Source organism: Callospermophilus lateralis, chromosome 1, assembly GCF_048772815.1.
Source record: "Callospermophilus lateralis isolate mCalLat2 chromosome 1, mCalLat2.hap1, whole genome shotgun sequence".
Taxonomy (NCBI): domain Eukaryota; kingdom Metazoa; phylum Chordata; class Mammalia; order Rodentia; family Sciuridae; genus Callospermophilus; species Callospermophilus lateralis.
The window spans coordinates 159,348,230-159,374,854 of NC_135305.1; the positions used below are offsets into that span (position 1 = coordinate 159,348,230).

Here is a 26,625-nt window from a genome sequence, read left to right on the forward strand (position 1 = left end):
CTGTGCATGCTGGTTTGGAATTTTTACTTAAAAACACATGGCCCACTCAGTCGTGGAAATTAGTCTTGCTCGTCTGGGAACTTGGGTGCTGTGTGGGCCCTTGGGAACCAAGGGCAGGTGACAGTACAGCCTCCGTTCTCTGGGGTTCCAGAAGCCATCGAGGCGCTCCCACTTGCCAACACACCTGAGGTGTTTGGCCTTCATTCCAACGCCGAGATTGGGTATTACACACAGGCGGCTCGGGACATGTGGGCCCACCTGCTAGAGCTGCAGCCACAGACGGGTAAGTGAGCTCTGGGGGCTCCTTAACTTGGTCAGGGCCTGGGCGTCTGCTCGGGGCTCCTGGTTGTTTTTTTTAGCTTGCCCACATGGCTGATGCCTTCCCAAGAACTAGGGGGCTTGGGACATGCCTTCCTCCACCCAGATGGCTCGCTTTCCTAAACGTGTCCTGGTTTTTAGGGGAATCCAGCAGTGGCATCAGCCGCGATGATTACATCAGCCAGGTGGCCAAGGACATCCAAAACAAGATGCCCAAGGTGTTTGACTTGGACCATATCCGGAAGTACCTGGGTGTAGGGATCACGCCCACCGCGGTGGTGCTCTTGCAGGAGCTGGGGCGCTTCAACAAGCTCATGATGCGGATGAGCAAGTCTCTGGCGGAGCTTCAGAGGGTGAGCGCTGCTCCCCGTGTGCCCAGCTGTTGGCCTGCAGCTCCTGCATCTCTGCTGCAGTCTGCCTGTTGCTCTTGATTCCGCAACAGGCCCTGGCTGGAGAGGTCGGAATGAGCAATGAGCTAGATGATGTCGCCAGGTCTCTTTTTATTGGGCATATCCCTAATATCTGGAGGAAGCTGGCCCCGGATACCTTGAAGTCCCTGGGGAACTGGATGATCTATTTCCTGCGGCGGTTCAGCCAGTACACGCTGTGGGTAAGTGGGAGACACCCTGCCTCCCTCAGCCGCCTCCCCACCCTTGTCCCCAGAAGCAACCTCTGCAGGAGTTAATATTGCCACAGAAATGTCCTTGGGTCCCACAAGCACGTGGGGCTCTTTTCCTGCGTCGTCTTTGACTCTGAAGCATCCCGTGCTCGCTTGGGCACCCTGTGTTGGGTGAGCCTCAAGCCTCGTTCTGGCCCAGCACACTGTAATCCCACTGGCTCTTTTTGGGAACTGAGGCATCATGCCTCACGGATATTCGGCATCCACTCTCCTTCCGATGGGCGTCAAGGTGGTCACTTCCTGTGTGTTTCTGGTGGTGTGTTTGTGCAACATGCTGGTGTGCATGTCTGTGGATGCTCACACCAGTGTATTCACGAGTCCATTCCAGCGGGGGAAGGGTTGAGGACTGTGCCTTCAGGTTTTGGTGGTCAGGAGGTTTTCTAGAGGAGGGGAAGCCACCTATATTTTGGGTGTCTGCCTCCCTGACGGTGAAAACTACTGTGGATTGTCTTGTTCTGCCTTTCTCTAGCTGTGGTGGGCTGAGTGTATCTTACGAGTTTCTGCACAGCCTGTGTTTATTTTTCTTGGGCCGTGTTTTGGTTCTCAGTTGTGCTGTTCCTAAGGACTCCATCTTTTCCGCTGGTGCTGAAGGGCGCCTTGTGGATCAGAGGAGTTGGCCTCTGGGCGCCAGGTTGTATGTGCTCCTCCAGCTCGTCCAGAGCCTTTTGACTTTGACTGTGGCATCCTTTCCACAGAAGAGTTTTAGGTTTTCATGTGGTCAAACATCAGTGGCCTGTAATGGTGCCTGGGCTTGGGGCTCCCCACCTGAAGATGATGAGAACCTTACTGGAGATTGATTGGGTCCTTCTGTGGCTGTTTGAACCCACCTGGAACGTGACGGTCCAGCTCCTTTCCCCAGTGGGCCACCAAAGCCAGCACCATCAATTTGCTGCCAAGGTGGAATACATCTTTTATCTTGTGCTGACCCTCCATGACCAGCTCTGACCCTGGCGTCTGACAGTGGCCCTAGCTCCTACCACTTGCCTGCCTCTCTCCAGGTCAATGAGGGTGAGCCCCCTGTGATGTGGCTGTCAGGGCTGCAAATCCCAGAGTCCTACCTCACAGCCCTGGTGCAGGCCACCTGCCGGAAGAATGGCTGGCCGCTGGACCGGTCCACCCTGTTCACACAAGTGACCAAGTTCCAAGATGCAGAAGAGGTGAATGAGCGGGCAGGACAAGGTACGGTTGGCTTGCTAGGGAGTCTTGGCCTCTTATTTGGGGTTTCTCCCCCAGAGCCACCCAGAATTCAAAGGGCAGTTGCAGTGTGGGGCATGATGGGCTGGCCATGTTTAAAAATCGCTGTGTCCGTGTGCCCTTTCCTGCCACCCAGGAGGGCTAGTACCTGTGTCCCTGAGAGCCCTGGAGCTAATGTCAGGGGAGGCCTGGACGCGATGCTAGCCTGTGAGAAATGAGCTCCTAGGTCAGAATTAGTTCTTGCAAAGGTCACTGGGTGGCTTCCCTGTAAACTTCCAGGGGCCAGGGACCGGGAGAGCCAGAGGGCAGTATGGGCTAACTGTTGGAACCATTATATTATACCATGATTTCAGATCCCTAAGACATTGAGTACTGCTATGAAAATAATAGCTGAAATCACGTTTCCCTGGGGCCTTGGCCAGAGGCCATTTAACTGCAAGGAGTGAACCCCCCTTGCAGCTTCATGAGAGGGGTTTAAGGTGCAGCTCCTTGGTGGCAGCGGCAGAAGCCTAGCCAGGGCTCAGAGGCAAGGCATGTGTCTGGCTGCCACTCTCTGGGGCCAAAGGATTGTCTTCTTCATGTGCCTGCCACCCCAGAGAGCACTTTCTCTGCGGCTCCCTGGCCGTTGTGGCTCACCAGGAGCTGGGTTGCCAGCTCTGACCTGGTACTACTCAACTCTGCAGCCTGAGCACCCACGGTGGTCTGAGGCTGCGTGCCCGCCCTGTGCCCACTCCTTTGTGGCCCACTGTTCCTCTTACAAAGGCAGGCAGGAAGGGCAGAGGTGATGGAGAAAGGCCTGGCTGTGTCCCAGGCATGTGTGAGGAGGCGGGGCAGAGGTTGTGTGCCTGTTCTACCTGCGTGACCACTGGAGTGGCCACTGGCAGGGTGGCGGAGGCCTCCTTGTTTATCTGGGCCTGTCCCTACTGTCTCCAGGGTGCTTTGTCTCGGGACTATACCTAGAAGGTGCTGACTGGGACATAGAAAGGGGATGTCTGATCAAGAGCAAACCCAAGGTGCTGGTTGTGGACCTGCCCATCCTGAAGATCATCCCCATTGAGGTGCACCGCCTGAAGCTGCAGGTGAAGCCTTCCCACCTCTCCAGCACCTTCCCTTCTGACCTGGGAGTAGATGAGGTGCTTTCCACAGTCAGGCCTTTGGAAACCTCTGTGGGGTTGGGGAAGCCTTGGGGACCTGATAACAGCCACGGGCACAGGTGTCAGGCTGCAGTTCAGACCTGAGGTGTGGGGACACCTTCCTCCCTTCCTGTGAAATTCTGCAGACACTGAGGCAGGAAGTAGTTGCATCTGGTTGGGCTTCAAGAGCCCCTATGTGGCCTGGGCCAGGTCCCAGCGTTGAACCTCTCTCCAGCCCTGAGCTTCCTCCTCCACGACTGCTCACCTGCCCTTCCCTTGCAGAACACCTTCCGGACGCCCGTCTACACCACCTCCATGAGAAGGAACGCCATGGGGGTCGGCCTGGTCTTCGAGGCCGACCTCTTTACCACCAGGCACATTTCTCACTGGGTGCTGCAGGGGGTCTGCCTCACCCTGAATAGCGACTAATCCTGGGGTGAAGGAAACCAGGGCAATGCATGAGTTCTAGTCTCGAGTGCTGCTGCTCCCTGAAGAGCCCTCAGTCCTGTCGTTCCTCGGGGGGCCTTGGGGGCAGGGAGGATGACCCTGATTTTCCTTTCGTTTAAAATCAGTATTTGAATCTTTTTCCATTAAATTAACTCAATGGTTGTATTTTTTTAAAATTGCTTTTAAAAAAATATATACATATTTGTTTTTAGTTACCAATGAACCTTTATTTATTTATATGCAGTGCTACGGATTGAGCCCAGGGCCTCACGGGCTAGGCAAATGCTCCACCCCTGAGCCCCTGCCCCAGCCCAAAATTGCTTTTTAAAGGATTCTCTGTATTGAGAAAGTCCACCCTAAGAGCCAGAGTGAGCCCCTCATTTGACTCCCACAGGGGCTTCTATCCAAGCAGGGGCTCCTCTCAGAGGTGTCAGCCCAGAGGGCTGAGGCTACTGAGGGTCAGGCAGTGCCCCCGTGAGCTGATGCACATGACACCCAGTGTGTGACGGCCAGTCACCTGTGGCCATCTCCCCCCTCCAGCGCCCTCTTGCCTGCTGGGTCTGTTGAGCTCCTTGCCCAACCCACTGGGTCTGTGCATGGCTGGGTGCAGACTTAGCACCTCCAGGACCAGCGGCCATTGGTGCCCCTTCCTTCTGGGCTCAAGAGGCTGGCTCCAGGCCCAGCTGGAGGAGAAGCTTTGCTTTTTCACCAGGGGAGGGGTGGCCGACAGCTAGTTGGACAAAAGGCAAAAGTAGCTTCTCCAGAACTCTAGGGACTGGCACCAGGCAGCAGGACGGCTGTCCTTAACCATGGGTGCTCTCTCCCCGACCCGGGCTACCTCCTGGCCCTCCCCCAGGTGGTTTAATAAAAGACACAGAACAGAAGGAAGGCAGGTTTAGAAAATAAAGTTTGTTGGGATCTGGAACATTTTGGGTAAGACTAACAAAAAATATGAACACACATTCAGGTTGTGGTGACATGAAGAGCAACGTCATCTTATTTAGTTCCTTTGGACATCTACATACAGCTGCTTGGTGACGAGTGCCGCCCAGGGGAGGAGGAGGGAGGTGCGGGGTCTCCAGAGGGAGCGGCTGCTCCACAGGCTGCCCTGGAGGGTGGTCGAGGTCGCTGTGCGTGGCTGGCTGTACACTCAGGCGCGTGCCCGTCTGCTCCGAGGACGTGGCGCAATGTGCATCCTGTGGCCGGTGCCTGTCTACGAGTGCACCTGGACGACACGGAGTGGGCTTGGAAGCAAGCAGCTGGGCACGTGGGTGGTGGCCACAGCGTTAGTAGATTATGCATTCTGCAGCAGGGACACGGTCTTATTGTGGCGTCTGCAGCATGGGGCAGGAGGAGCAGGAGAGTTGGTGGACAGGTCTGAAAACAATTTGGCATGCGTGGGAGGTAAATAAAAAGGTGCGGTGGGGTTCCCTGTGGCGCTCACGGTGTGTGGACAGTGCGGGCCACGGTCACACAGTTCTGTCCGTCCCTGAGTGCTTCCGCACTGCCTTGCCTCCGTTCACCTGGTCCACAGCCAGCGTCTCCACCTCGGGCTGGGGCTGTGGGGGGCTGGCATGGTGGATGCGATGGGCCACCCCGACGTGGGCCTTGTGCGGCTTCTCACGGGCTGGGCTATGCTGCCCGCCTGCCGCGCGGTCCGAGGCAATGGGCGGGATGACCAGCGGCCGTTCCTTGATGAGCTGGACCTCGGCTGCCTCCCGGGCCAGCAGGAATGGGGTGGGGTCGGGCATGGCATCCACAGGCTCGCGCAGGAGGAGTTTGCGGCTCTCAGCCCCCAGTCTGTAGACCTCCTCGAACTCGGGGTGCAGCGGGGTGGAGAGGCTCTTCTTCATGCGGCGGCGTGGTGTCTCGGGCAGCTTGTCCTTGGGGGGCGCGGGCTTGTAGCTGGCCAGCGGGGTGCCTCCAGCTGGGCTGGCGTCCGAGGTGCCACTGGAGCTCAGGAGCCTCTTCTTGGCAGCGTGCAGCTGCGCGGTCAGGTACGCCACTGTGCTGGCGCGCTGCTCCAGCTCGGCCGACAGCAGGCTTAGCTTGTGGCTCTTCACCTTCAGCTCCTCCAGGTACTTCTTCTCCCGCTCCTTGAGGGTGTTCTCCAGCACCGCCATCAGGGCGCTCTTCTGCCCCAGCTCCTCCAGCAGCTGCCTGTTCTCGTCCTCCTTGGCCTTCAGCTGGGCCTCCAGGTCCTCACATCGTCTCTTCAGCTCAGCGCTTCTGGAAGAGCCATCTCCTGCGAGGGAGTCAGGGGGCCAGAGTGAGAACCCTGCAAGCTGGACGGAGGCGGGCGAGCGCCAGGGCCAGGCAGCGGGAGGCCCTGCCCTCACCGATGGGGGCTCCCTGTGGCCCTCGGGGCTCCTAGTCCCCGGGCTCGCTGCAAGAAGCCTGTCTCAGATCTTGAAAATGCCGATGTTAAAGTGGGCCACTTCAGAGCACTGGCCTCACCAGGGGCTAGGGATTCAGCTGTTACCAGGTCCCCCTGCCTGTCACTCAGGAGCCGCTTGTCAAGTGCCTGCTGCAAAGTGCTGTTTTGAAACTGAAATGTCAAGAGCACTGTCCAGTCTAACTCAGTAAGTCTGATCTGAAGAGAAGGGAAGTCGGGCCGTTGCATCTCCTTGGCCAGGGGTCTGTGTGACTCCTCTCAGGCTCAGATGTCCCTGTGGAGCCCTACCCCAGCACTGTCTTGCAGCTACAGCCTGCCCCTAGGGACCTGCCCTCCACCCTCAAGCTTTGCTTCATACATGCTGACTCAGTGTTACAACAGTGTCCTCACCCCACTCCCATGCCATCTGGCCCCTGGGAAGCAGGTGAGCTCTCTGGTTCTTCCTAGATGCTGACCGAGAAACTCACTTTGGGTAGAGCACGGCCTCCATGAAGGCCTGACAGACACGTGCGCAGCCTGTCTCTGCTGGGTCTGCACGTCCCCAGCTCGCCTTCACCTGGGACTCCACAGCCTCCTTGCTCTTCCTCCCCTCCTGGCTCACTGACAGCCTCTGTTAGCTGGCCATGGACATGTCTCCTCTCTGCCCCCTGCCACTGCTGCTTCCTGGCTGGGTGCTGCCTCCTCTCTGATGCTTGCTCCCCACCATTCTACCCCCCATTAAAGCCAGTTCCCCCTGCCTAGCAGAATGCACACTGCCGGCTGGCCTGCTAGTTCCTCCTGTCCGTGTCATCTGCTCCCTCACGACTCCCCTCCTTGGGCAGTCTTTATCGTGACCGCCATCATCGATCTAACTCCTGACCCACAGGTCCATCTTCTCATATGCCCCCAGGGCCTGCCTGGTGCCAGAGGCAGGCTGCATGTCTCCCTGGAGCCTCGGCTGCTTCCCAGGGCAGGTCTGTGTCCTGGCGCCCCCTGCCTAGCCACCACTTCCGCAGGACGTTCTGCCAGCTGGGCTCTGAACCGTGTGAGGTGAGGCAGCCACACCTGCTCTGTGCCCAGCACTTGTGTGCTGTGAGCTCACCGCTGCGGAACACAGGTGTGCCTGCGCTGTGCACTGTCACAAATGGCCTTCCCCAGGCAGGGTGGAGGCAATACTACCTCCCATAAGGTGTTTTGGGTTTTTTGGCCGACAAGAAAAACAATGCATTCTGAAGTGCAGTTTTAGAGGTAAGGAGAGTGACGGACACATAAAGCCTCCTGTAAGACCTGGGCGCCCGGCTGCCTGGGCTGAGCCCCTGCTACTGAAATGCTGACCTCAACCACAGCGTTCAGACTCTGTGCCCACCCGTGTCCCACGTGGGGCCCTCACTCTCAGCCTCCACATGGACTGCTGGCCTTTGCCTCCCTCCCAGGCGGGTGTGACCTCTCCAGCTGGACATGAACATCCCAGGATTTGTCTTCCCCAGGCCACACTGCAGAGGCCTGTCCGACACCACAGCCCACCCTGGGCTTTGCACGTAAAGGGCAGCTGAGGGGCAGCCCTCAACGGCAGGCCCTTGGGAGTCAGCCAGAAACCTAACTTTGGGGCCTGTGAATGGAGACACATGCCCAGAAATGTTAGAGGCCTTGCCAAAGGCATACAACCCCTCTGTGACAGCCTGCCCCAATCCAGGGTCCTGGTAAGGTGCGTTCTGTGGCCACCCACCTCCGGCTGTTCTGCACTTTGCCCTTACTGTCCTTGAGACCAGCCGTGCTATGCTGTTCTGGGGGCTGGCTTGGTACTGGGTGATATTTCCTGGGCCACCTGGGTGCTACCAGGGGAGGAGCTGGTGCGACTGACCCTCCACACCATCCTTTCTAGAACTTTCATTTCCTGCGGTGGTAGTTGCTTTGTCACCCAAAGCAGCATTTCCAGGCCTTCCTGAACACTTGTGACCGAGGCACCTCTTAAACACACAGGTCTGCAACTCCTGCCAGACCTTGGGAATTGCCTGCAGGGCAGGCTCATTTATGACCTGCGTCTTGAACTACCTAGGGCTAGGCAAGTTTGGGGTGCACTGAAGTGAGCTGCATCCCTGGGGAGGGAGATGCCTACCAGAGGCACCAGGAGGCTGCCGCAAGCCACCGCACCTCACACACATGGATGAGAGCCAGCGCTGCCAGGCATGTGGCCTTGGGTGGGGGGTGCCCTTGGGGCAGGCTTGAGAGCCACTGGACCAGCCCTGTGTTGCTGCAGATTAGTGTGGGCAGAGCCGGGAGGGGCAAGGACATCCGTGCTTCCAGGACATGGGTGGCGCTTTTCCAGAGGCTTCCATTATGACAGGTTGAAGTCATGCAGAAATCCTGTTCTGAATTTCTGGGGCCCAGCTTCTGGCCTGGGGGCTGCAGGGATGGTCCTGGGACCTTTCATCTGGAAGGCAGGCTCCTGTCCCAAGGCCCCTTCACCACACTCAAAATGGTGAGAGGAGCACTCAGGAGACAGGAACACAAGGATCAACTGCACCCTGAAGCCTGGTTAGACAGTGTCCCTTAGAGTGGGTCTGCACCTTCCCAGTCCTGCCCTGTGCTGGGAGCAGCTGTTTGCTATGCAGGAGGCCCTGGGAGGACCCTGGCTCCTGCCTCTTCTGCCTGCTGCCACTGGGCTGACACCGTGGGTGTCCCCAAGGGTTCTGGTTGGGGAAGTACTTCTGGGACTATAGTCCAGAGAAGGGTGGTCTAGGGGCTGTGCCCAGCCAGGATGAAAACAGCCCTGGCACAGGGCCTGGGACTGCTCTGCCCCATGTTCCTCCTGGTCTCCTTTCTTTCTGGAGAAATCACTTCAGGTTTATTTCCTGATTATAGAAGATTGTATATTCACTGTGGAAAAATCAGAAAATCCAGAAAAGCATACGATAGACATTCTAAATAGATGCGTCAATGAAAAGGTAATCCATTCACTTGTCCCCCCACAGACAACTGAGTGCTCTAGCCACACACACAGCCCTTTACGGAGCTGTGTTTTGCTCTAGGCACATGGTGGATGGAAACGAGCGGCACCCACATGCAGCAGAGGCAATGATACCCACCGGTTTTTAGGGAGGCCCTTACCTGTCGGCTCAGAACTCTTCAGTGTCAACTCATATGTCAGATCTGAAAAGGAAAGTTCACACATCAACTTCCTCACCATTCCCCACCTTCCTCAGCTCTGTAGAGCAAGCAGGGCTCTAGGAGCCATGGGTGACAGCAGTAATGCTGAGCCTGCTGGGCTTCAGGGACACTGCTTTCCCCAAAAGCCTCCTTCCCATCTGCCCCAGCCACACCCCAACAGCGCGAAATTGGGAGCAGCTCGCTCCATGTGTCCCACAGGCTCTGTTCGGATTACGGTGTGAGCCACAGCCAGTCCTGCCAGTCCCCAGAATCCCAAGGCAGGCCTCGGGCTTCCTGCTCTTTGTGCTGAGGGAAGCATTCCAGGGGGCTCTGTGACAGGTGCTGAGCGCTACAGCACAGGGTGGCTGGCTGCAGCGGGGCCCCTATGCTGAGGCTGCTCTGTGGGGCTCTGTGGGGCTCTGTGGGGCTCTGCGGCCCAGGGCACGTCCCGCCTGCGTGCCCAGGTGTACCGGTGCAGTGCTGCTGCAGCCGCCTGATCTCTGCGTGCAACCCCCTCAGCGTGCCCGCGTGCTCCCGCTGCAGGAACAGGAGGTTCTTCTGGGCACTTTGCAACTGGTTCTCCAGGTTCGTGGCTGCCATGCTGACATCCAGGTGACCTGCAGGAAACACAGACCTTGGTCACTTTCTCCATAATGAGGGTCCTGGGGCAGTGGCAGGAGGTGGGGCTGGAAAGCAGAGCCTGCAGGGGCTCTGGCCCTCAGGGCTGTTCTGTCTTGTGACCCCTGTGCAGGGCTGGAGCTCCACTCTCAGGACACCTGCCTTGTGCCAGGCCTCGCCATGTGCACAGTGGCACCAGGCTTGGTGAACAGAGTCACCCCGGGGGTCCAGGCTACTTCACAATACTAGGAAGGAAACAGGCTATAGGGAGTGGATGAGCAAGCCTGGGTCCCATAGCCAGTGTGGGACGAGTAGGGATTAAAATCCAGGGTCCCGATTCCAAGTCCCATGCTTTCCACACCTGGCCTCAGTGGGCAGGGACTGATACAAAGTGCTGCTGGGAGAGCTCCTAAGAGGGAGGCACCAACTCCAAAAGCACATGGTGCAGGGACTGGGCTGCTGGTTCCTTCAGGTGGCACCTGGAGCTGGCCAGGTTTTGGGGCAACAGTGGGCAGAACTCTGAGGGTCACCCTTGCAGTGGGCAGAGCTGAGAGCAGCCCGGCCCTTCCTGGGAATATCTTGTGGGCCACATGGTGGCTTCGGGAGTCTGGGGTCTGTCCCCAGTCCCTGCCCCCTCCCCACCCCAGGCTCACTCAGGGCCTGATTCTCTGCCTTACTGTAACTTGAGAAATGCGGTGAAGTCAATCTTTCTGGAAAATCTAGCACATTCTGTCCTTAGCACTGAGAGTGCTAAGGACAGAATGTGGGCTGGGAGCCTGGGAGCGAGCCCTGCAGACACGGATGGTTCTGCAAAGCAGGTCTGCACGGGTGTCTTTCCTGGTTTGCTCTGCCAGAGAACCCACCCTACAGGAACTGCCACTTCTCAAATGCTTCCAGGATGTAACATCTGTGGGGTGATGTGAGGGGCACCATCCCGTCATGACAGCTCAGCATTTGGTTTAGGAGATGACAGCACACCCAGGCTGTCACCACTTTGGATGACACCGACTGCTCTTTGTTAATTGTAAGGCCAGCAATATATTCCCGTTCTGGCTCTGGAGCCAAGAGGGTTTCATCACTGGAACCTCAGGTGTGCACTCCATTCACACAGGCCACTCAGCACACAGGCCATGTGCCCCTCCCGGGGGGCAAGCTAGAAAACACGGAGCACACAATTCACACGGTCACCAGAGCTGGAGGAGTGGAAACGACACACCCTCAAAAGAACCACGATAAAGACAAACAGGAGGACATCAGAGTTAGGGAAAGACGACGAGGGACAGCAGAGACTAATGGGAGAGGCCAGTCGAGCTCTGGGGGCTTGTCACCTGCTGTGCTTCTAGGATCTTCCAAAGGGAAGTCTCCACTGTTGTGTAGAAGAGGCAGGTGTGAGGAGGCTCACGTCAGCGCAGTTCAGAGGAGTGGAGAGGAACCAGACTCCGACCTCAGGGAGCCTGCGAGGCAGCTTCCAGTTGAGTTTCAGGCCTTGACTCCACGGAGCTGCCTGGTGGCTCATGATGGCGGTGTTTGAAGCACACAGGGCGCTGCTGGGCAGAGCTGGGGCAGTCTCTTGGCAGTGCAGCAAGGTTTCTGTGCCGTGGCAATAAGCTCTCGGGGTGCAGGGCCGCCTGCCCAGGCGCTAATTTCCGAGTGGAACCCCACAGGTCCCAAGACCCTCATGCTGCTTGCTTAGCAGGTGGCCTCATTGCCTCATTGCCATGCCCCCTCAGTACCTGAGACATTGGGGGTTGAGACATGGTGGAGCATTCACCACGGAGCCCCAGAGGGTCAGCGTGGTGGATGAAGGCCCAGATAGATGCAGGGTGCCCACTGCAGATGAAGGTGGCCTCCTGTGGCTGCAGCGGCAAGGTCACAGAGCACGTCTTGGGTCAGAAGAGCACACGTTGCAGTTTCTACCTCGAGCGCCCAGCTTGGTCTCTCTGTATCGTTGGGGCCACAACAGTTCACAGTCCTATGCTCCCCAGAGGCAGTTGGCCTAGATACCGGCCTCCTCTGCTCATGAGGTCCTGTCTCTGCGGCAGGTAACCAGCCCCACGGGGTGCGACACCCAGCTCTGCCATCTCCCCCCAGGACTCCAATGGCAGCCAGGGCAGAGGCCCTCAGGACCGGGCTACCTGACCATGGCTGGAAGAGCCTCATCTGCGACTTTCCCTGAAGTAAATTCATGGGTCCAAACCTTCTCCTCACCTACGGTTCATTCTCCGTGTCCAGAAAATTAAGTCTTGAGAAAGTTCCAGCCCACATTTTGTGGAGATGGCTCTGAAGCCCTGGCTGACTGTCTCTGGGGAGACTTCTGCCATCATTCCTAGTGACAACGTGCCCTTAATGGAAGGTCTCAGAGATGCAGAGCCTGCGTCACTGACTGCTCTCTGCCAGCATGGGGACAGATGGCCCATCCACAGCGAGTTAATTCTCCCCCTGATCCAGGCAATGTTCCTTCCTCTCTTCAGGACACTCATGTATAAATGATGACCTAATGATTTTCATAATGGACCATCTCTCCTGTGTGGACATGAAGTGCTGCTCCACAGAGGTCATGCATTTCACAGTCCTCCTCCGAGGGAGGAGAGGAGAAGGCCCCGTGAACACCCCCCAACCTGAGTGCACCCGAGCTGTGCAGCTGCCCCGCCGTAGGGCCACCTGCAGCACCGCACACCCCCTGGAAAGCCGGTCCCTCTGTACCCAGGTCAGGAATCACACAACCCAAAAGGACCTGCTGACCATCTCTAGAGACACGTGGTCCTGCCCCTCCTGTTGGCTTCCCAGGCAGTGGGTGAAGGTGGGCGTTCAGGGCCCAGTCCGTGCCTCCCCACAGCAGCAGGCTGCTTAGGAAGAAAGGGTGGGGTGTCCCCCAGCACTCGCGTCCTCATCCCTGTCCCAGCAGGCGCTCTGTCCAGGGCCAGGAGCATGCTCACCCTCATCCTCTCCAAGGCCAGGCTGAGTCAGCGACAAGGCTGTCCTGCACAGGGAACACGGGCAGCACTTGGCTCAGCCAGGCCAGTCCCATCTGCTCCCCTCTTCGAGCTACACCCTTTCCTCGGCACCTCCCCGTGTGCACCCCTTCATCCATGCTTTCGTCCCAAGCACAACTCTGCTCACACTGCATCCCTCCATGCTCCTTGGACGGAGGCCCACAGGTCCAGAGGCTCGCCTGGCCGCCTGCCCCACTCAGCCCCATCAGCACTTTGTCCTGTGTCCTGGCACCTGCCATACCCTCCAACACAGGGCTTCTGCACAGCCTGATTCCTCTGCCAGGACTGCCCCAGGCAGACCCCCCTGCCCTCTCACCAGTCAGCTAGGTTCCTGCTTCACATCTGAACTCATGCACGACATGCGCAAGTCCCAGGACCTCATCCTGCTCCAGGTCGGTGTAGAGCGGAGGGCTGAACCCGAATCATGCCGCAGTAACAAGAAGCACTGTGACAGGGCTGGGCTCTGGCTCAGAGGTATCACGCTTGCCTAGGATATGGGAGGCACTGGGTTCGAGTCTCAGCACCACATAAAAATAAAGTTATGTCCATCTACTACTAAAAAAAAAAAAAGAAGCACCATGACAGCACTGACCAGAGCACGGGCTCACTGTGATCCCTCAGCGTGGGGAACTGGCGTGTTCTCGGGCTATCAAAAGCAGGCCTCTCTTTCAGCTGAACACAGTCTATGGAGACAGGGTAATAATTTTAGAATCTGGAGAAACAGCACCCAGCACCAGGTGGGAGTTGTCAGGTAGTTGTAACAAGCTATTTTGGGTGCTAGTCATGAATAAGTGATAACCATTCACAGCAGGCCTCTCCCACCCGGGCAGTAGGCACCTGAGCCCTGTGCACCTTCTGTGCTTTCTGCAAGGCCCTGTCCTGCTGGGCACCGCCTGCTCTCGAGCTGGCATCTCAGCGCGAGCTTGAGGACCTCTGGGGGCTTTCTGCGGGAACTTTCTGTACAGCTCCGGTGTCCTCCAGCCATCAGGGACACCAGGGCTGGCAGGGGACAGAGGCAGCAGCTGTGGTGGTGAGACGCGAGGGGGAGAGGGTCTTCCTAGCAGGAAGGTGGTGCTCCACGTGGCCTCAGAAAGCCCAGGTGGAGGAAGCCTGCACCGCAGCCCTCCAACAACCTGTCTCCAAAGCAAGAAACTGAGACCCACGGATCGCAGTGGAAACCAGGAGAACCTCGGGAGGGGCCAGCGTGCCTGGGGCCGAGGCTGAGTGGGGCCGAGTCTCAGTTGTGGAAGCAGCTGGCTCACAGGGGGCTTCCAGGCTCAGTGCAGTGGGGGGTAGGGGAGAGGGTGTCTGGCTTACAGCAGGTGCCTAATAAATGTTGGCTGTATTATTTCTCTAAATATTAGCCCATAGTTCTATAAACACACTTCTAGGCTGCTCTTGTCGCCCCACCAGGGTGGTTCCTGAGCATCATCTCAGTATGGAAATGAGCTAGCAAAGAAGCTCCGTTACTTCCACAGAGGGAAATGCAGATAGATGCATTTTCTGGCAGCCTTTACCCTCCAGTTTCACTAGAGAGGAGCCATTCAGGGAAGGAATAGAGAGTCAGGCTGAGCCAAGTGCCTCGGGGACAGTAAAACCTACTTCTTCCTTTGAAATGATCTATAGTACTCCACAGGGGCTGAAAGTGGCCCAAGGCTAATTAGGCCAGGACTCTCATCCTTGGTTTAAGAAAGGAACCTCCCACTTCAGAAAGGAACTTGCACTGAGGGATTCTAAACTCACAGTAACCTGCATAAAATAACCATTGTAAGTTGCAGGACCTACTCCCCCACTTGTATTTAAGAAAGTCCACTAGCAAAGGACTTAAAGTCCCAAAAAGCTAGGCCCACAAGACAAAGGACACCACTTCAAAGACCGGTAAGCATTTGAAAATGATTCCAGAAACATTTTGGTTAAAAAAAGAGTGGACACCACTAGAGAGTGGAAATAAAAGTGTTGAAAACAGGGGGGCAATTATTTTTTAAAGAGACAAAAATCCCATTTATGAATTATTCTTCAAGAATTAGGGTTTTGTTGTTTTCTCTTTTTAACCTAATAAAAACAGGTGTGGCTGTGAGCCTAGAATGAGAGTCAGTCTCGGGTTCTAGTCCTGCCTTCGCCGGGTTCAGGCTGTGAGCTCTCTGGGGGCCTCATCTTTCTCTTTAAAACCTGAGACCTCAGAGAACCATGACCCAGTCCTGGAAGGACACACACAGATTTTTCAATACATACTTTCCAGTATACCAGGCCTGTTGTGATGAAGGGGGAAGGAATTGCACTTGGGCTCTCCCGACCCAGCATGGGTGAGGTTCTGGGCTCCCCTGCTCTCTGACTAGACAGCAGACATCTTTATAACTAGGTCTCCAAAGACAGAGGAAAACTCCCATAGAAACAACCAACCAATCAAAAAAGTCTTATGTTTTGCGAGCTATCCACCAGAGGGCCCTGAACGTCTGTCGGGAAGGGAGGAGGCATGGTCACCCAGACCGTGCAATGATTAAAATACTGTGGATCTTTATTTATTGACAAGGAAATAAGTCTATGATAAGTTTAAAAAAGAAAGGATATTAAAAGTCGTATGTATAATATATAAGTAGTGACAAGATCTAGAATGAAAACACCCGAGTGCTCTGAGTGTTTAGATGATGGGTTATGGGTGACTTTCACTTCTTAATAATCTGCTTTGGTACCACCTACAGCTTCTTCTGTGGTGCACATATATGTATTACTTTATTGTCAGAAGAAGTTATAAAGCAGTTTCTGTTTAAAAAGTTAATCACTAAGCATCCTCTACAAGGGGTGACCTGCATCTTCATAATGCTGTTCCAGAGGAATCTTGGATTGCTAGGACCCCGACTGGTATGGCAGAATTGGCAAGAACCAATGGAAAGCAGCTTTTACAAAAGCACAACTTAGTATCCCCACGATATGCAGAAAATGACAACAAGAGAGCACTTGGGGGCCTCCCCTGCCCCGCATGACACATTCCTGTAGTTCTGTGACATTACCCGTCCTAAATACAAGGCCTACCTGCAGTTTTTAGGAACTAGCAGCTGTTTCCTGGGAGGAAGGCCAGCCTGAATTAAGACCCAGACTCTGATGCAGCCTGCCCAAAGTCTGCCCCACCAGGTCTGCAGGATGGGTTTATCCATGTCCCCTGCATCTGATCATCACTTTCTGTGAGTTTCTATTTAAAAACCATGTCCAGTGTCTGTGCAGCTAAGGGCTTGACCCCTCTGTGTGAAAATGTCTCACAAAGCAAGTGAGTTTGTAGAGCAGGTGCTTTGGGGTGCCCCTAAGTGGGCTGCACAGGCCAAACAGGTTCATATAGGGGCTCCCACAGTCTGTCACACAGCGCCCACTGGGGCTCCCTGGGCCTCATGGAGTAAGGGACACCCACTACCAGGAGCCAGCACCCTGTGGAAGCCCCACCCTGGGAGGCAGCAACACCAGCACACTGCCTCCGGATCTCAGCACTGGAAGAGAATTCCTCAGAGGGAAGCCGTTTCTGGGGGAGGCAGCCAAGGGGCGGGCAGGGCTGTGGGGCTGTCCAGGCCTTTCCCGTTCCTGCACCCTCCTCCTACCTTTCCTGGGCAGCTCCCAGGATAAGCACCCTCCAGGGAGCACCTAAACGCCTTGTTTTATAAACTGGAGCCAAAAGCATTTGCTACTTCATACAAAAGTCATTTGTGAACTGTTAACAAGCTGGTGCTGCACCAGGAGGGGCCTGAGCCACCAGCTGAAGGATGTCACCTCCTTCCATGGAAGGGTAAAGACCCAGCTCGCGTCTAATTAGCACTTCCCTGTCCACATGCACCGTGATCATCCCAGGTGTGACAACCTGGTCAATAACCATAGCTGTGCTGATCCTGAGCGCCAACTGCCCTTCACAAGGATGAAATGGGAACGACTTCTCAAATCTTGGTGTTTGATGACCACAATCTAAATTGTAGCCCCTGGGTCAAGAAGGTGTGTTTATTGCTTTTAAACACTATAATGCTGAATGAATGAACCTGTTCAACTGACTTAGCTGATGAGCTGTTCTGTTATTTTGTGGGCCTGCCTAATCGCACAGGTTCTGAGAAAAGAATTCATTCGCTGAAGCTTTGTGCACTTCAAGTTAGCCATAGCCATACTTTTTCCTTTGTTACTTACAAAATGTAAAACAACCAATGGTTTCATGAGCTGTGGTAGAAAGTCCTTAGCTAAATTGGGCATCTGAGAGGATGATTGTCAGAGAGAAGAGAGACTTTGTCCTGGGATGCAGTCAAAAGAGCTCTGCCTGGACCCAGCTCTGGCATTGCGTCCCATGTTAGACTTCAGTCATGCCACCCAGCAGAGCCAGGCAGCTCCTCTGACTCGCTGCTCTGCAAATGGGCTCATAGATGGCCTCAGAAGAGTTGGAATGGAGGGACATTAGAGATCTTTGAAATTATTAAAGTAGTTCAACAGTGACCACCAACTCAATGACTACGGTTACCATGGCCGGGCATTTCACTGTAGTGATCACACACCTTCTGGTGATCACCGGGAGGGCATTTTTTATTAGAAATTTATTTCTTTGGAATCACGTAGTTTGAGTGAATGCTGATATTGTTTTAGTTAGCTTTTGCATTGCTGTGAGCCAAATATCTGACAAGAACAACTTAGAGAAAGGGAAGTTTACTTGGGGCTCACAGTTTCAGAGGTCTTATCCATAGATGGCTGACTCCATTGCTCTGGGCTCACACATCCCTGGGTGGGGAATGGCCCAGTGGAGGAAAGCTCTCAGCTCATGCTGGGGCAGGGTGTGGGGGGAAGGGGCTTCGGGAAGAACCACCTTTCCAGGGCACACCCCAGTGACCTCTCCTCCAGCCACACTCCACCTGCCTACAGTTAGTTTAGTTCATTCAAACTAGGATGGAGTGATTAGGTCACAGCTCTCACAATCCAAGCATTTCATCTGGAAACACTCCTGCATTAACAGGAGTTTCTGGAAGACACCTCATATCCAAACTGTAACAAATATCTTTAAAGGAAAGAGAGCTTATTCTTTTAGAAGGCATTTACCATGTTCCTAGACCTCCATTTCTGAGAACTTTTTCTGATGGCTTCAGCACGTCTACTCACGGCTGCTTGACCCTTCGGCTTTCCATCTGGTGACCTGACACCCCGACATGGAAGACTCGGGTCTTGAAAAGTCTCCTTCCCGTGAACTTCCCGTGCTGTGGGGAGTAAATGAGGCCCCTGCACTGGTGGCATTGCAGACTGACTCGCGCAGAGTTCCTTCTGCTCACAATTGCTCTTTGTGGTGTCAGAGAACAAGGGAACCCCGGGCTCGTGGATTCCAGGTCTTTGTCATCCGTGCATCAAGTTCCGGGGAGGAGGGAAACCTCCCCCCAAACAGCTGTACGTGAAGAAGCCTATCATTTAGAACACACAAGGAATCCAAGAGCAGAGGCAGGGACGAGTGTGGTGTGGCAAGGCTGGCGCTTGTGCAGGTGACTTCAGGGCTTGAATCCCCTTGGTGAGACGAGCATTAGCAGCTAACCCAGCAGCACCACGTGCTGCTCAGGGAAGAGCAGGAAGGGGGGGGCGGGGAGGGCTGGAAGGAGGAGAAACAAGAAAGGGAGCTTCTCTCACACTCATGGGGAGTTTTCAAAAAGACTGGGAGGCTAGCCAGTATTCTCATATCCTGAGGGTCCCCAACCTTGTAAAAGGTCACTTTTTCCATTTGTACAAGTACCTTTGTCTTGTTTTCCTCTCATATCGGACCTCAGCTCCCACAATGGGACTCATCACACCCGTGAGGGGTGATGCTCCTTCAGGGTACTTTTACCTGCCCCGTGTGTCTGCACTCTGGGAACTCAGCCATTTTGGTCTGGAGCGCCCAGGGTTTCCACTGAGTTCAACATTTGTAGGGTGGCATTTGAGCTCCATCTGGTTGGCACAACTCTGGCCATGCCTGGGGGTCAGTCAGGGGCTATGAAAGTGCTTTCTCCCAGTATTCAGGATGGGTGGATGGATGATCACCACAGGTCACCCCCATGCAGCAGCTGCTACACACATGCCCAGTGACGCCTTTTGTTGGCCCTTCCTGCCTTTCAAGGGCGTGATCACTGCCCTGTAGCATGAATTGTGACCATGTCCCATGACAACCAATTCTGTCCCAACATAGCTTCTGGGTCTCAGGCATCTGGGCAAGAAATGACAGGAGGACAGTTTTTAAATCTCAAAAAGTTGCAAGTCACTAATAAAAATTAGTGACAATGGCTATTTACCAGTGTCTGTGTGCCAGGCTCAGAGTCACCTAGTTTCTGGGATGATCATGCGAGAGAATTGAGCTCAGCAGACAGAGACACCTGACTCCACTTCCAGACACTTGAGAGCGCAGCCAGCCCACCTGCCTGCCCTCCTCACTCCCCCCCCACCCCCCCCCAGTGCTGGTGTTCCCACCACAAGTTATCGGGCGGCTCTGGAGGAGGACAACGAGGCACCTGGTTGTGTTTCCTGTGCACTCTAGAATGTTCAGCCTGAGCATAGCCATAGTAATGCAGCTGCTGACAGCCACTCGAGTCACCTGCACTAGAGCACCAAGCACTTCCCCTTCAGGTAGAGGATATGGGGGCAGAGCATGCTTGGGGGCGCACAGAAGCTTGGTATTTTCCTGGTGTTTTTTGGTTCCAGCTCCCTTTTCCAGGGAAAGAAGCTGCTCCCGCAGGCACACATTTTTGGTTGGAACACAGCTGGTCCTCTGCTCCACAGTCTTCCAGCTGAATCCCAAAGCATTAATGACCAGGAGGCACCAATGGGATGATGCTGTCTGCCAGCTGTAGTCAAATGGGCTGTATAGACTGGCTGTGTGCTTTTCTTGTGTGAGTTCAGGTGACAGTGGGTGGGGCTCACGCCAGCTCTGCATCTGGACTGCCTGGGTTCGAATCCTAGCTTGCCATTCGCTACCTAGACAACCTTGGGCAAGTCCCTCCAAATCCCTGTGCCTCACTTTCCCGAGTCCCTGGTTCACTGGAGGCTGTGAAAATGTCTGTCATGAGGCAATACTCTATTCTTTGCTGTTTGCTAAAGTAGCCACTAGCCTAGTGTAGCTATTGAGCAACTGAAATGTGGCTCGTATGTCTGACAAACTGAATTTTTCACTTTATTTTTATTCAAGTTCACGAGGACTTAAATAGCCCCACAGGGTTATAATTTACTGCAGTGGGCAGCACTGCCTTCTAGAACCATCACTGGCTACTGTGATCACTCCCCACGTGGAGCCAGCCAGAGCCTGTCCTCATTTTCTCTGCACTGTTGAACAATTTTACTCTAAGTGCCGTGATCATCACACTCTGCCATTTTGCATCTTCATACCATTATCATTATCTAAAGCCAAGTCATTTCTCTCTCTCTTACCTTACTAGCGGGTCAGCTCCAGGAGAACTAGGGCTTTCCTGTCTTGTTCCTTGCTGATCCCCATCACCTAGAGAATGCCCCCAGTCATCCAAACCAGCCTTTCAGCAAGGGCTCTCTGGAGTTGGAACTGAGCGGCGATCTCACTCTCTGGGCTCACACCTCTCGCAGCCCCCAGGATGTAGGGTAGTTTGTAGCAATGAGAGTAAGAGGGCTTGCAACTAGTTCTCTGACTAGCATGAGGATGATGCCAATGTGGAGGAAAGGATAGCTAGTCTTTGTCTCTGGGAAACTGGGGCTGGTGGGAAAGCTCTCTAGGAGTAAAGACGTTTCTGTTGGAAGGAAAGCATGGGCTTGCTCAGGGTGTTCTAGAGTTTGTGACATATCTTTTTGGGTATATCTTACTGGCACGTGGAAAGAGCCAACCATGCCAACTCTGGCTGACCTTGTGGCACAGCACCAAACTTGAGATGTGCTGAGCCTCGTGTAAACGAGGACCCGGTTACGCTCTAGCCCTCTCCAGTGGTGGATAGGGACTCGGTGACTCAGGAGGCGCCTGTGCCGAACTTTGATGGAATGAAAGAAGGCTGGCAATGCGACTGGTTGTCCATGAAGCTAACTTTATTTGACTCAAAGGACAATTCTTCCTTTTCACTTTAGATTTGCCCAGTTGAAAAATGCGCTATTCCATGAATTCCGTAGTCTGAGAAACACTCGTCACCAGAAGGTATGGTGACTGCCAAGAACTACACGTCAGCACTGGTCTTGTTCTTGAATGTACCCTGTGCTGTTTACAGTCCCATGACAACACGGGGGCGGTCAGCCCTTCAACAAGGAACCTAGGGGTCAGAGCCAGGCCACGTCTCCAGTACCCTTGTGGACGGTTTGCTGCTTACCACCACTTGGGGATAGGTGACTTGGTCACTCAAGGACAAAGAAAACACTCTACGATTAAGCCCTCTGAGGTGCACATGCCAGCTCAGAGCCGGGGAAGGTGGCCCACACAGTGCCTCCAGTGCTCACCCCCCTGCCTACCTCCTGCACCCGCAGGTTGAACTCTGGAGAGCAGTGCCCATCTCAACTACAGCAGTGTGGCCAGGCCCCTGGAGGAACCCAACGACTGTGGAATGGATAAGGACTGGAGAAGCTGGGATGAAGTTGAGCCTTCAAGGATGGACAGGGCTTGGATCAGAGGAAGTACTTCTGGTGAGGTAGCCGTGGATGAGGGTTTAGAAGTAACAGTGAGACCATTAAACTATCGGACTCAGAAAGAACACTATGCAGAGTGGCAGGACACGGGTAGACCAGCCGTGTCAGATTGAAGTTGCATACTCAACTACTCAGAAAAGTTGAGATGGCCAGAGAGAGGAAACGGGGGAAAGCTTTTTATGCATTAGAGGCAAAATTCCTACCTGAGGGAATTTAATGTGGCAGGGAAGGAGCAGGATGCAGAGGAAAGAAGTGCAGAGGACCCAGGTCCCTCAGCTCTAGGGAAAAGTATAGAATGACTTTTACTGAAGACTTACATGCCAGGCTGGGTACTTAACAGACACTCAAAAAGAGATCATGGTATTACCTGTGTTTCACACCTCTGCAGGCAATCTGGAGGGGATAAACAACTTCGTTGAAGCTTTAGCTAGTGAGTGGCAAAGCTAGGATTCATCCCAAACCATGCTAACTTGGAAGCCCAGCTCCAAGTCACACTATACTGCTGTTCCCACAAGAAGCAAAATGTCGCTGCTTACTAAAATGTACTCATAGAATGCTGTTCTCCCCACATTCCACTTCTCAGAAGTTCTCTTCTAGATGGGTGGTGGCCCACTCCTGTAAGACCAGACTTGGGAGGCTGAGGCAGGAGGATCCAAGTTCAAAGCCCCAGCCTCAGAAACTTAGCAAGCCCTAAGCAACTTAGCAAGATCCTGTCTCAAAATAAAACACAAAAAGGACTGAGCATGTGGCTCAGTGGCTAAATGCCCTTGGATTCAATCCTTGGTCCAAAAAAAAAAAGAAAAAGAAAAAGAAAAAAATCCTTTTCTTTCTATATATTTTACTTTAGGCTGAAAGCGTCTTAGGTCTAGTCTTTTTTTTGTTCTGTGCTAACAGAATTCTATTAATTATCTTGAGGCTGCTGCCTGAGAAAAAACATCACAGAGCAAGAGAATACGTTTCTCTTGTCCCACAGCCATAGAAAGGCAGGACCTGCTCTGGCTGAGGAGTCTAGCCTAGAACACACCTACACACGTTATTATTCTGCTCAATCTCCATAGTGGTTGTTTTGCAGCCGGTGCAAGATATAGCTTTTTTTTTTAATCCAAAGAACAGATGGAATTGCTGTGGACATTTTCTATTTTGAGACAATAGAAAGCAGAATACAGGGAATTCCATCCTCCCCCATATGATCAGGTTAGAGTCATGCTTTCATCAGGGGTGACTGTGGCCCGAGGGGACTCCTGGCAATGTTTGAGATATTTTGTGTTGTCAGAACTAGGGAAGGGGAGCTGTTGGCACCAATGGGTGGAGGCCAGGGTGCTGCTGTACAGCCTCCAGCGTGCAGGAGGCCGTTGACCAAGAACCACCTGACCCAATGCCAGCTCTTCTGCAGTTGAGAAGCTCTGGGCTAGAGAAAATCTCATTTGAAATAGATTTTTGTCCCTTTTAACTTGAGGTTTATTCTGCTTTCCTTGGATCCGCTGGTCAACTGTGGGGGGCACAGAGCTCGATGGAGCCATGTTTGCTTTTCTTCCTGTTTCAGAAAGCTACCAATACTGGAGAAGGGCCAGGCGCAGTGGTGCAGGCCTGTAATCCCAGCGGCTTGGGAGGCTGAGGCAGGAGGATTGCAAGCTCAAAGCCAGCCTTAGCAAAAAGCAAGGCCCTAAGCAACTCAGTGAGATCCCGTCTCTAAATAAAATACAAAATAGGGCTGGGGATAGGGCTCAGTGGTCGAGTGCCCCCGAGTTTGATCTCCTATGCCCCCTCCACCCCTCAAAGAAATACTGGAGAAGAAGGCAACCACCAGGCAGAAGGTGCAGGTGCCTATGTGAGTTTCTCTTTTGTATCTGAAAGCCCTGGTGAGGCAGGTGTGCAGACGACACCGCTGCACCTGCTTCATCGTGGGGATCACAGAACAGGCGTTGCCTTTGCTTGGAAGAACAGGGCTGCACGTGGACCTGAACAGCCTGAAGGGTAAGAACTTCCTCCCCAGCTCTTGATGGAGATTTTGTTTTTCCTGTATAAACACTAAAGTGAACTGAGAGATGAAGAGGTGTGTGCAACCTCTGGAATCCCAGACAAGGACTCCAGCATTCTGATTACAAAGGATGAGCAGGTGTGCGGAATGGAGTAGGCTACTGCATGCAGCCCGGGTGGCACTTCCCCGGAGTGCTCTGACCAGAGGGCTACCATTCTCCAGGACGTTGCATGAAGCTTTGACATTTCTCAAATGCAAGGAAACTTCAGTTGTTAAACAGAATATCAGAATCCTAAAAAAAATTATGAAATTATGCCCCAAATTCTAATATTTTACGTGTACTAGCATTTTAAGAACAGCTTTCCAGGCTGGGAGTAATGAAAGTGCATGCTTTACGGTCACCAAAGATTCCTGCTTACAAAAAGAGACATCATTTAAACTTTGTAATTTGCATAAATAAAATGGAGAAGCGAAAGAAATTAGTGTTGAACTAGTAATCTTAAAACCATTTTCTTCTTGGACAAGGTCTCTTCCAAAGTAAAAATTATTGCTCAGGTTATAAAACCCCAGTTTAAAAATAAAATTTGGAGATATAGGTACAAATCAAAAAAGCAACTTGTCTTAAAAAAAAAAAAAACCTTCTGTACTAAGAATAAGAACGAGAATATGCCAATGTAATATGAAAAAATGACACAAAAGAATTAAAATTATTAACATTTTCTTCAGACTCTAAAATCCTTTCATACATTGCTTTGTGAAGTTGGGGTTCCCTTTCTGGGGGCAATTTAAGTTTGCAACTCATTTTATTAATAAAGCAAGCAGTTTGGAGTATCTTAGAGCCAGGCTCTGTGAGGACTTTGGAACACCCCCATGATCAAATGAAAACATTTTGGCCTCACGGAGACAGCTTTCTAGATGACCCACACATACCAACGAGCACCAAAAAAGCAGGATTTTTTCACAAAGGCTAAAGTAGCGGCAATTTCCTAAGTTCCTTACACTTGTTTTACAGATCATAAATGATCCCAGTGCAAATTTAAGCATGAGGATTCAACTAAAGTGGATGGTACCTTAAGAAATTAGTATCTTCATAAATTGCTTTTAAAAAAAATCTCTGACAATATTACATATTATGAAACCTATAAAGTTTTCCTCTGCTTCCACTAGCTGAGCTGTGTTTGAAGGGGCTGTATTCCTCTGCCAATGCTTAGTGGCAACAACTGTGTTATCTTTTAGTGTACATTTTATATTTTTGAAAATCTCTTATTCTCTATGGACTAGTAGAGCACTGTGATAATTAGTTAATAATATATATTTATCTAAAGATTGTAAAGAAATTCAAATTCAAGTGGAAGAAGCAAACCTCACCATTTGACAGTCCCCATGGATCATCTATTGGGTCTTTTGAACGTCTGCTTTTTTAAGCTCAAATTAAGATGGCAAAATCAATCAATAACACTTAAAATCTACACATTTAAATCTCTAAATAATATACTGCCCTTTAAATGAATTGTTGGTGTGACTACCTGTGTGGATGGTGTGTGTGTCACTGAACTAAACCAACAAAAACTGCACAGCCGAGGAGCAAGCCCTGGTGGCCCCCAGAGCAGGAAGCTGGCCTTCGGGACAAAGTCTGTCCCCAACAAGGAAGAAGCTCCTCTTCCTGGCCGCTGCCCTTACTGGAGTAGGGAGCAACCCCGCTCTTGCCAACTCACCCCGACCAGACACTGCAGTCGCAGGCACTTGGGATGCTTGAGGGCCTGTCTTATCGCTAAGTCATGGCTTTTAGAAATAACTGTCCTTTGGTGATCAGCATGACCCAGGTGCTCTATGGTCAGTTGTCCTTCTCAGGCTGACTAGCCCCTTCTTGTGCTTTCTCGTCCTCAATCAAGCCCCACATGATAACAGGCCTCTGGAGAGGGTCTTTACAACCAGACATCTTTGGCATTTGCCAAATATCCCCTTTGTAGCTCCAAGGGATATGGTTTCCTCACCTGGCAGTGTGTGCTGGGTGTCCCATGGCCGGGGACACACAGACAGGAAAGGATGTGAGGGGTCATTAGAGGTGGTATGCTCTATTTTCCATGGGTCAGCCTTGCTTATCTAGCACAGGTTCTAGGAAGAAACCATAAGCCCAGAGAGCAGCTTATGGAGTAGGGTTGTAAATGTTCAGATTAGCTTCATTTAAAGAAAGAAACATGGTTTTCATGTGAATGTTGTAGTAGTTTCCCTGTGTGTAGAAGGTACCCATATGCAAAGGCTGACACATGACTTCCAAAACACTCCTACTAAAGTTTTTTATTTCTGGATTTGGCACATTAAGTGCATCTATTTAAAGCAAGAGTCCACAATTTAGAGACAAGGTTGTAAATAAAGCTGTAAAGCCCTGTGCATCCATCCGAGCTTCACTGCCTCACCAGAAGCAGAAGAGGTGGGCAAGTCTCAAAAAGGAATTGTGAACAACACTCTGGTTGGGATTTCTGAAACTGGACTGAAGTGGTCGGATCCCCTACCTACAGAGTGTTGAGTGAGCATTTTGACAAAGTCTGGAACTTTCACCTAAAAGGTTGAGAGGCTTGTGAGCCTTATGGTTACTGCTCCAATGCCAGAACATTACTATGTGAGATGAGCCTGTGCCCATCATTGGAAGACACCTGGGAAAGGTGTCAATGGATGTCATTCCCATACCAAAAATCTGTGAGGCTAAATGCACACTCAATTCAACTGTCCAAAACAATGTTGCAGCATTCGTGCGATCAGGTCCATAGTCCCTTCTAGTGTGTTCCTCCTGTAGGAGGTCATTGTCCCCAACTGCTTAGTCACTTCCAGTGAAACTCCGTTTCCCCTGAGGCACAGAGAAAGCTAATCTGCTTCCCACTTGAGTTTCAGACTCAACATGTAAGGGCTAGCTGGCATCTGAGGCCACTTAGAAAGGCTCTCCCCTCCAGCCACAGCGTGCTGATGGGAAGAACTCAATGACCTTCTAGAAGTAGTCAGTGGTCATCCAGAGCTGCTCTGCATGCCATTCTGCAAGACCCAAGAACACTTCTGAATAGACAGCTCCCAACCTGTCTCCTGCATTGGTCCCACTTACTGTCTCTCCCTGGAGAGCCCGTCAGGTCTTCTGCCCTTGGTCTTCTCTGCCCTGG

At 52.8% G+C, this 26,625-nt stretch overlaps 2 protein-coding genes across 4 annotated transcripts in view; one reads left to right on the forward strand and one right to left on the reverse strand.

Moving 5' to 3' along the window:
• Positions 1-3,772, forward strand: part of Dnah10 (dynein axonemal heavy chain 10) — a 114,765-nt gene extending 110,993 nt beyond the window's left edge. The window contains exons 74-79 of the mRNA XM_076869509.2: positions 152-283; positions 460-671; positions 761-928; positions 1,996-2,176; positions 3,125-3,270; positions 3,607-3,772. Of these exons, the coding sequence (XP_076725624.1) occupies positions 152-283; positions 460-671; positions 761-928; positions 1,996-2,176; positions 3,125-3,270; positions 3,607-3,753 (986 nt within the window). The 3' untranslated portion in view covers positions 3,754-3,772. The remainder of the gene's footprint in view (positions 1-151; positions 284-459; positions 672-760; positions 929-1,995; positions 2,177-3,124; positions 3,271-3,606) is intronic.
• Positions 3,773-4,090: 318 nt separating this feature from the next.
• Ccdc92 (coiled-coil domain containing 92) overlaps positions 4,091-26,625 on the reverse strand; it is a 28,293-nt gene continuing 5,758 nt past the window's right edge. For 2 of the 3 annotated variants that reach the window (XM_076860257.1, XM_076861159.1), the window contains exons 2-4: positions 9,763-9,909; positions 9,254-9,295; positions 4,091-6,016 (exon numbers count right to left, since the gene is read on the reverse strand). In XM_076860257.1, coding sequence (XP_076716372.1) covers positions 5,241-6,016; positions 9,254-9,295; positions 9,763-9,892 — 948 coding nt within the window. In that variant the 5' untranslated portion in view covers positions 9,893-9,909 and the 3' untranslated portion in view covers positions 4,091-5,240. Of the gene's footprint in view, positions 6,017-9,253; positions 9,296-9,762; positions 9,910-11,238; positions 11,298-26,625 lie in introns of those variants that run through there. The other variant, XM_076861894.1, reaches the window with a different exon arrangement.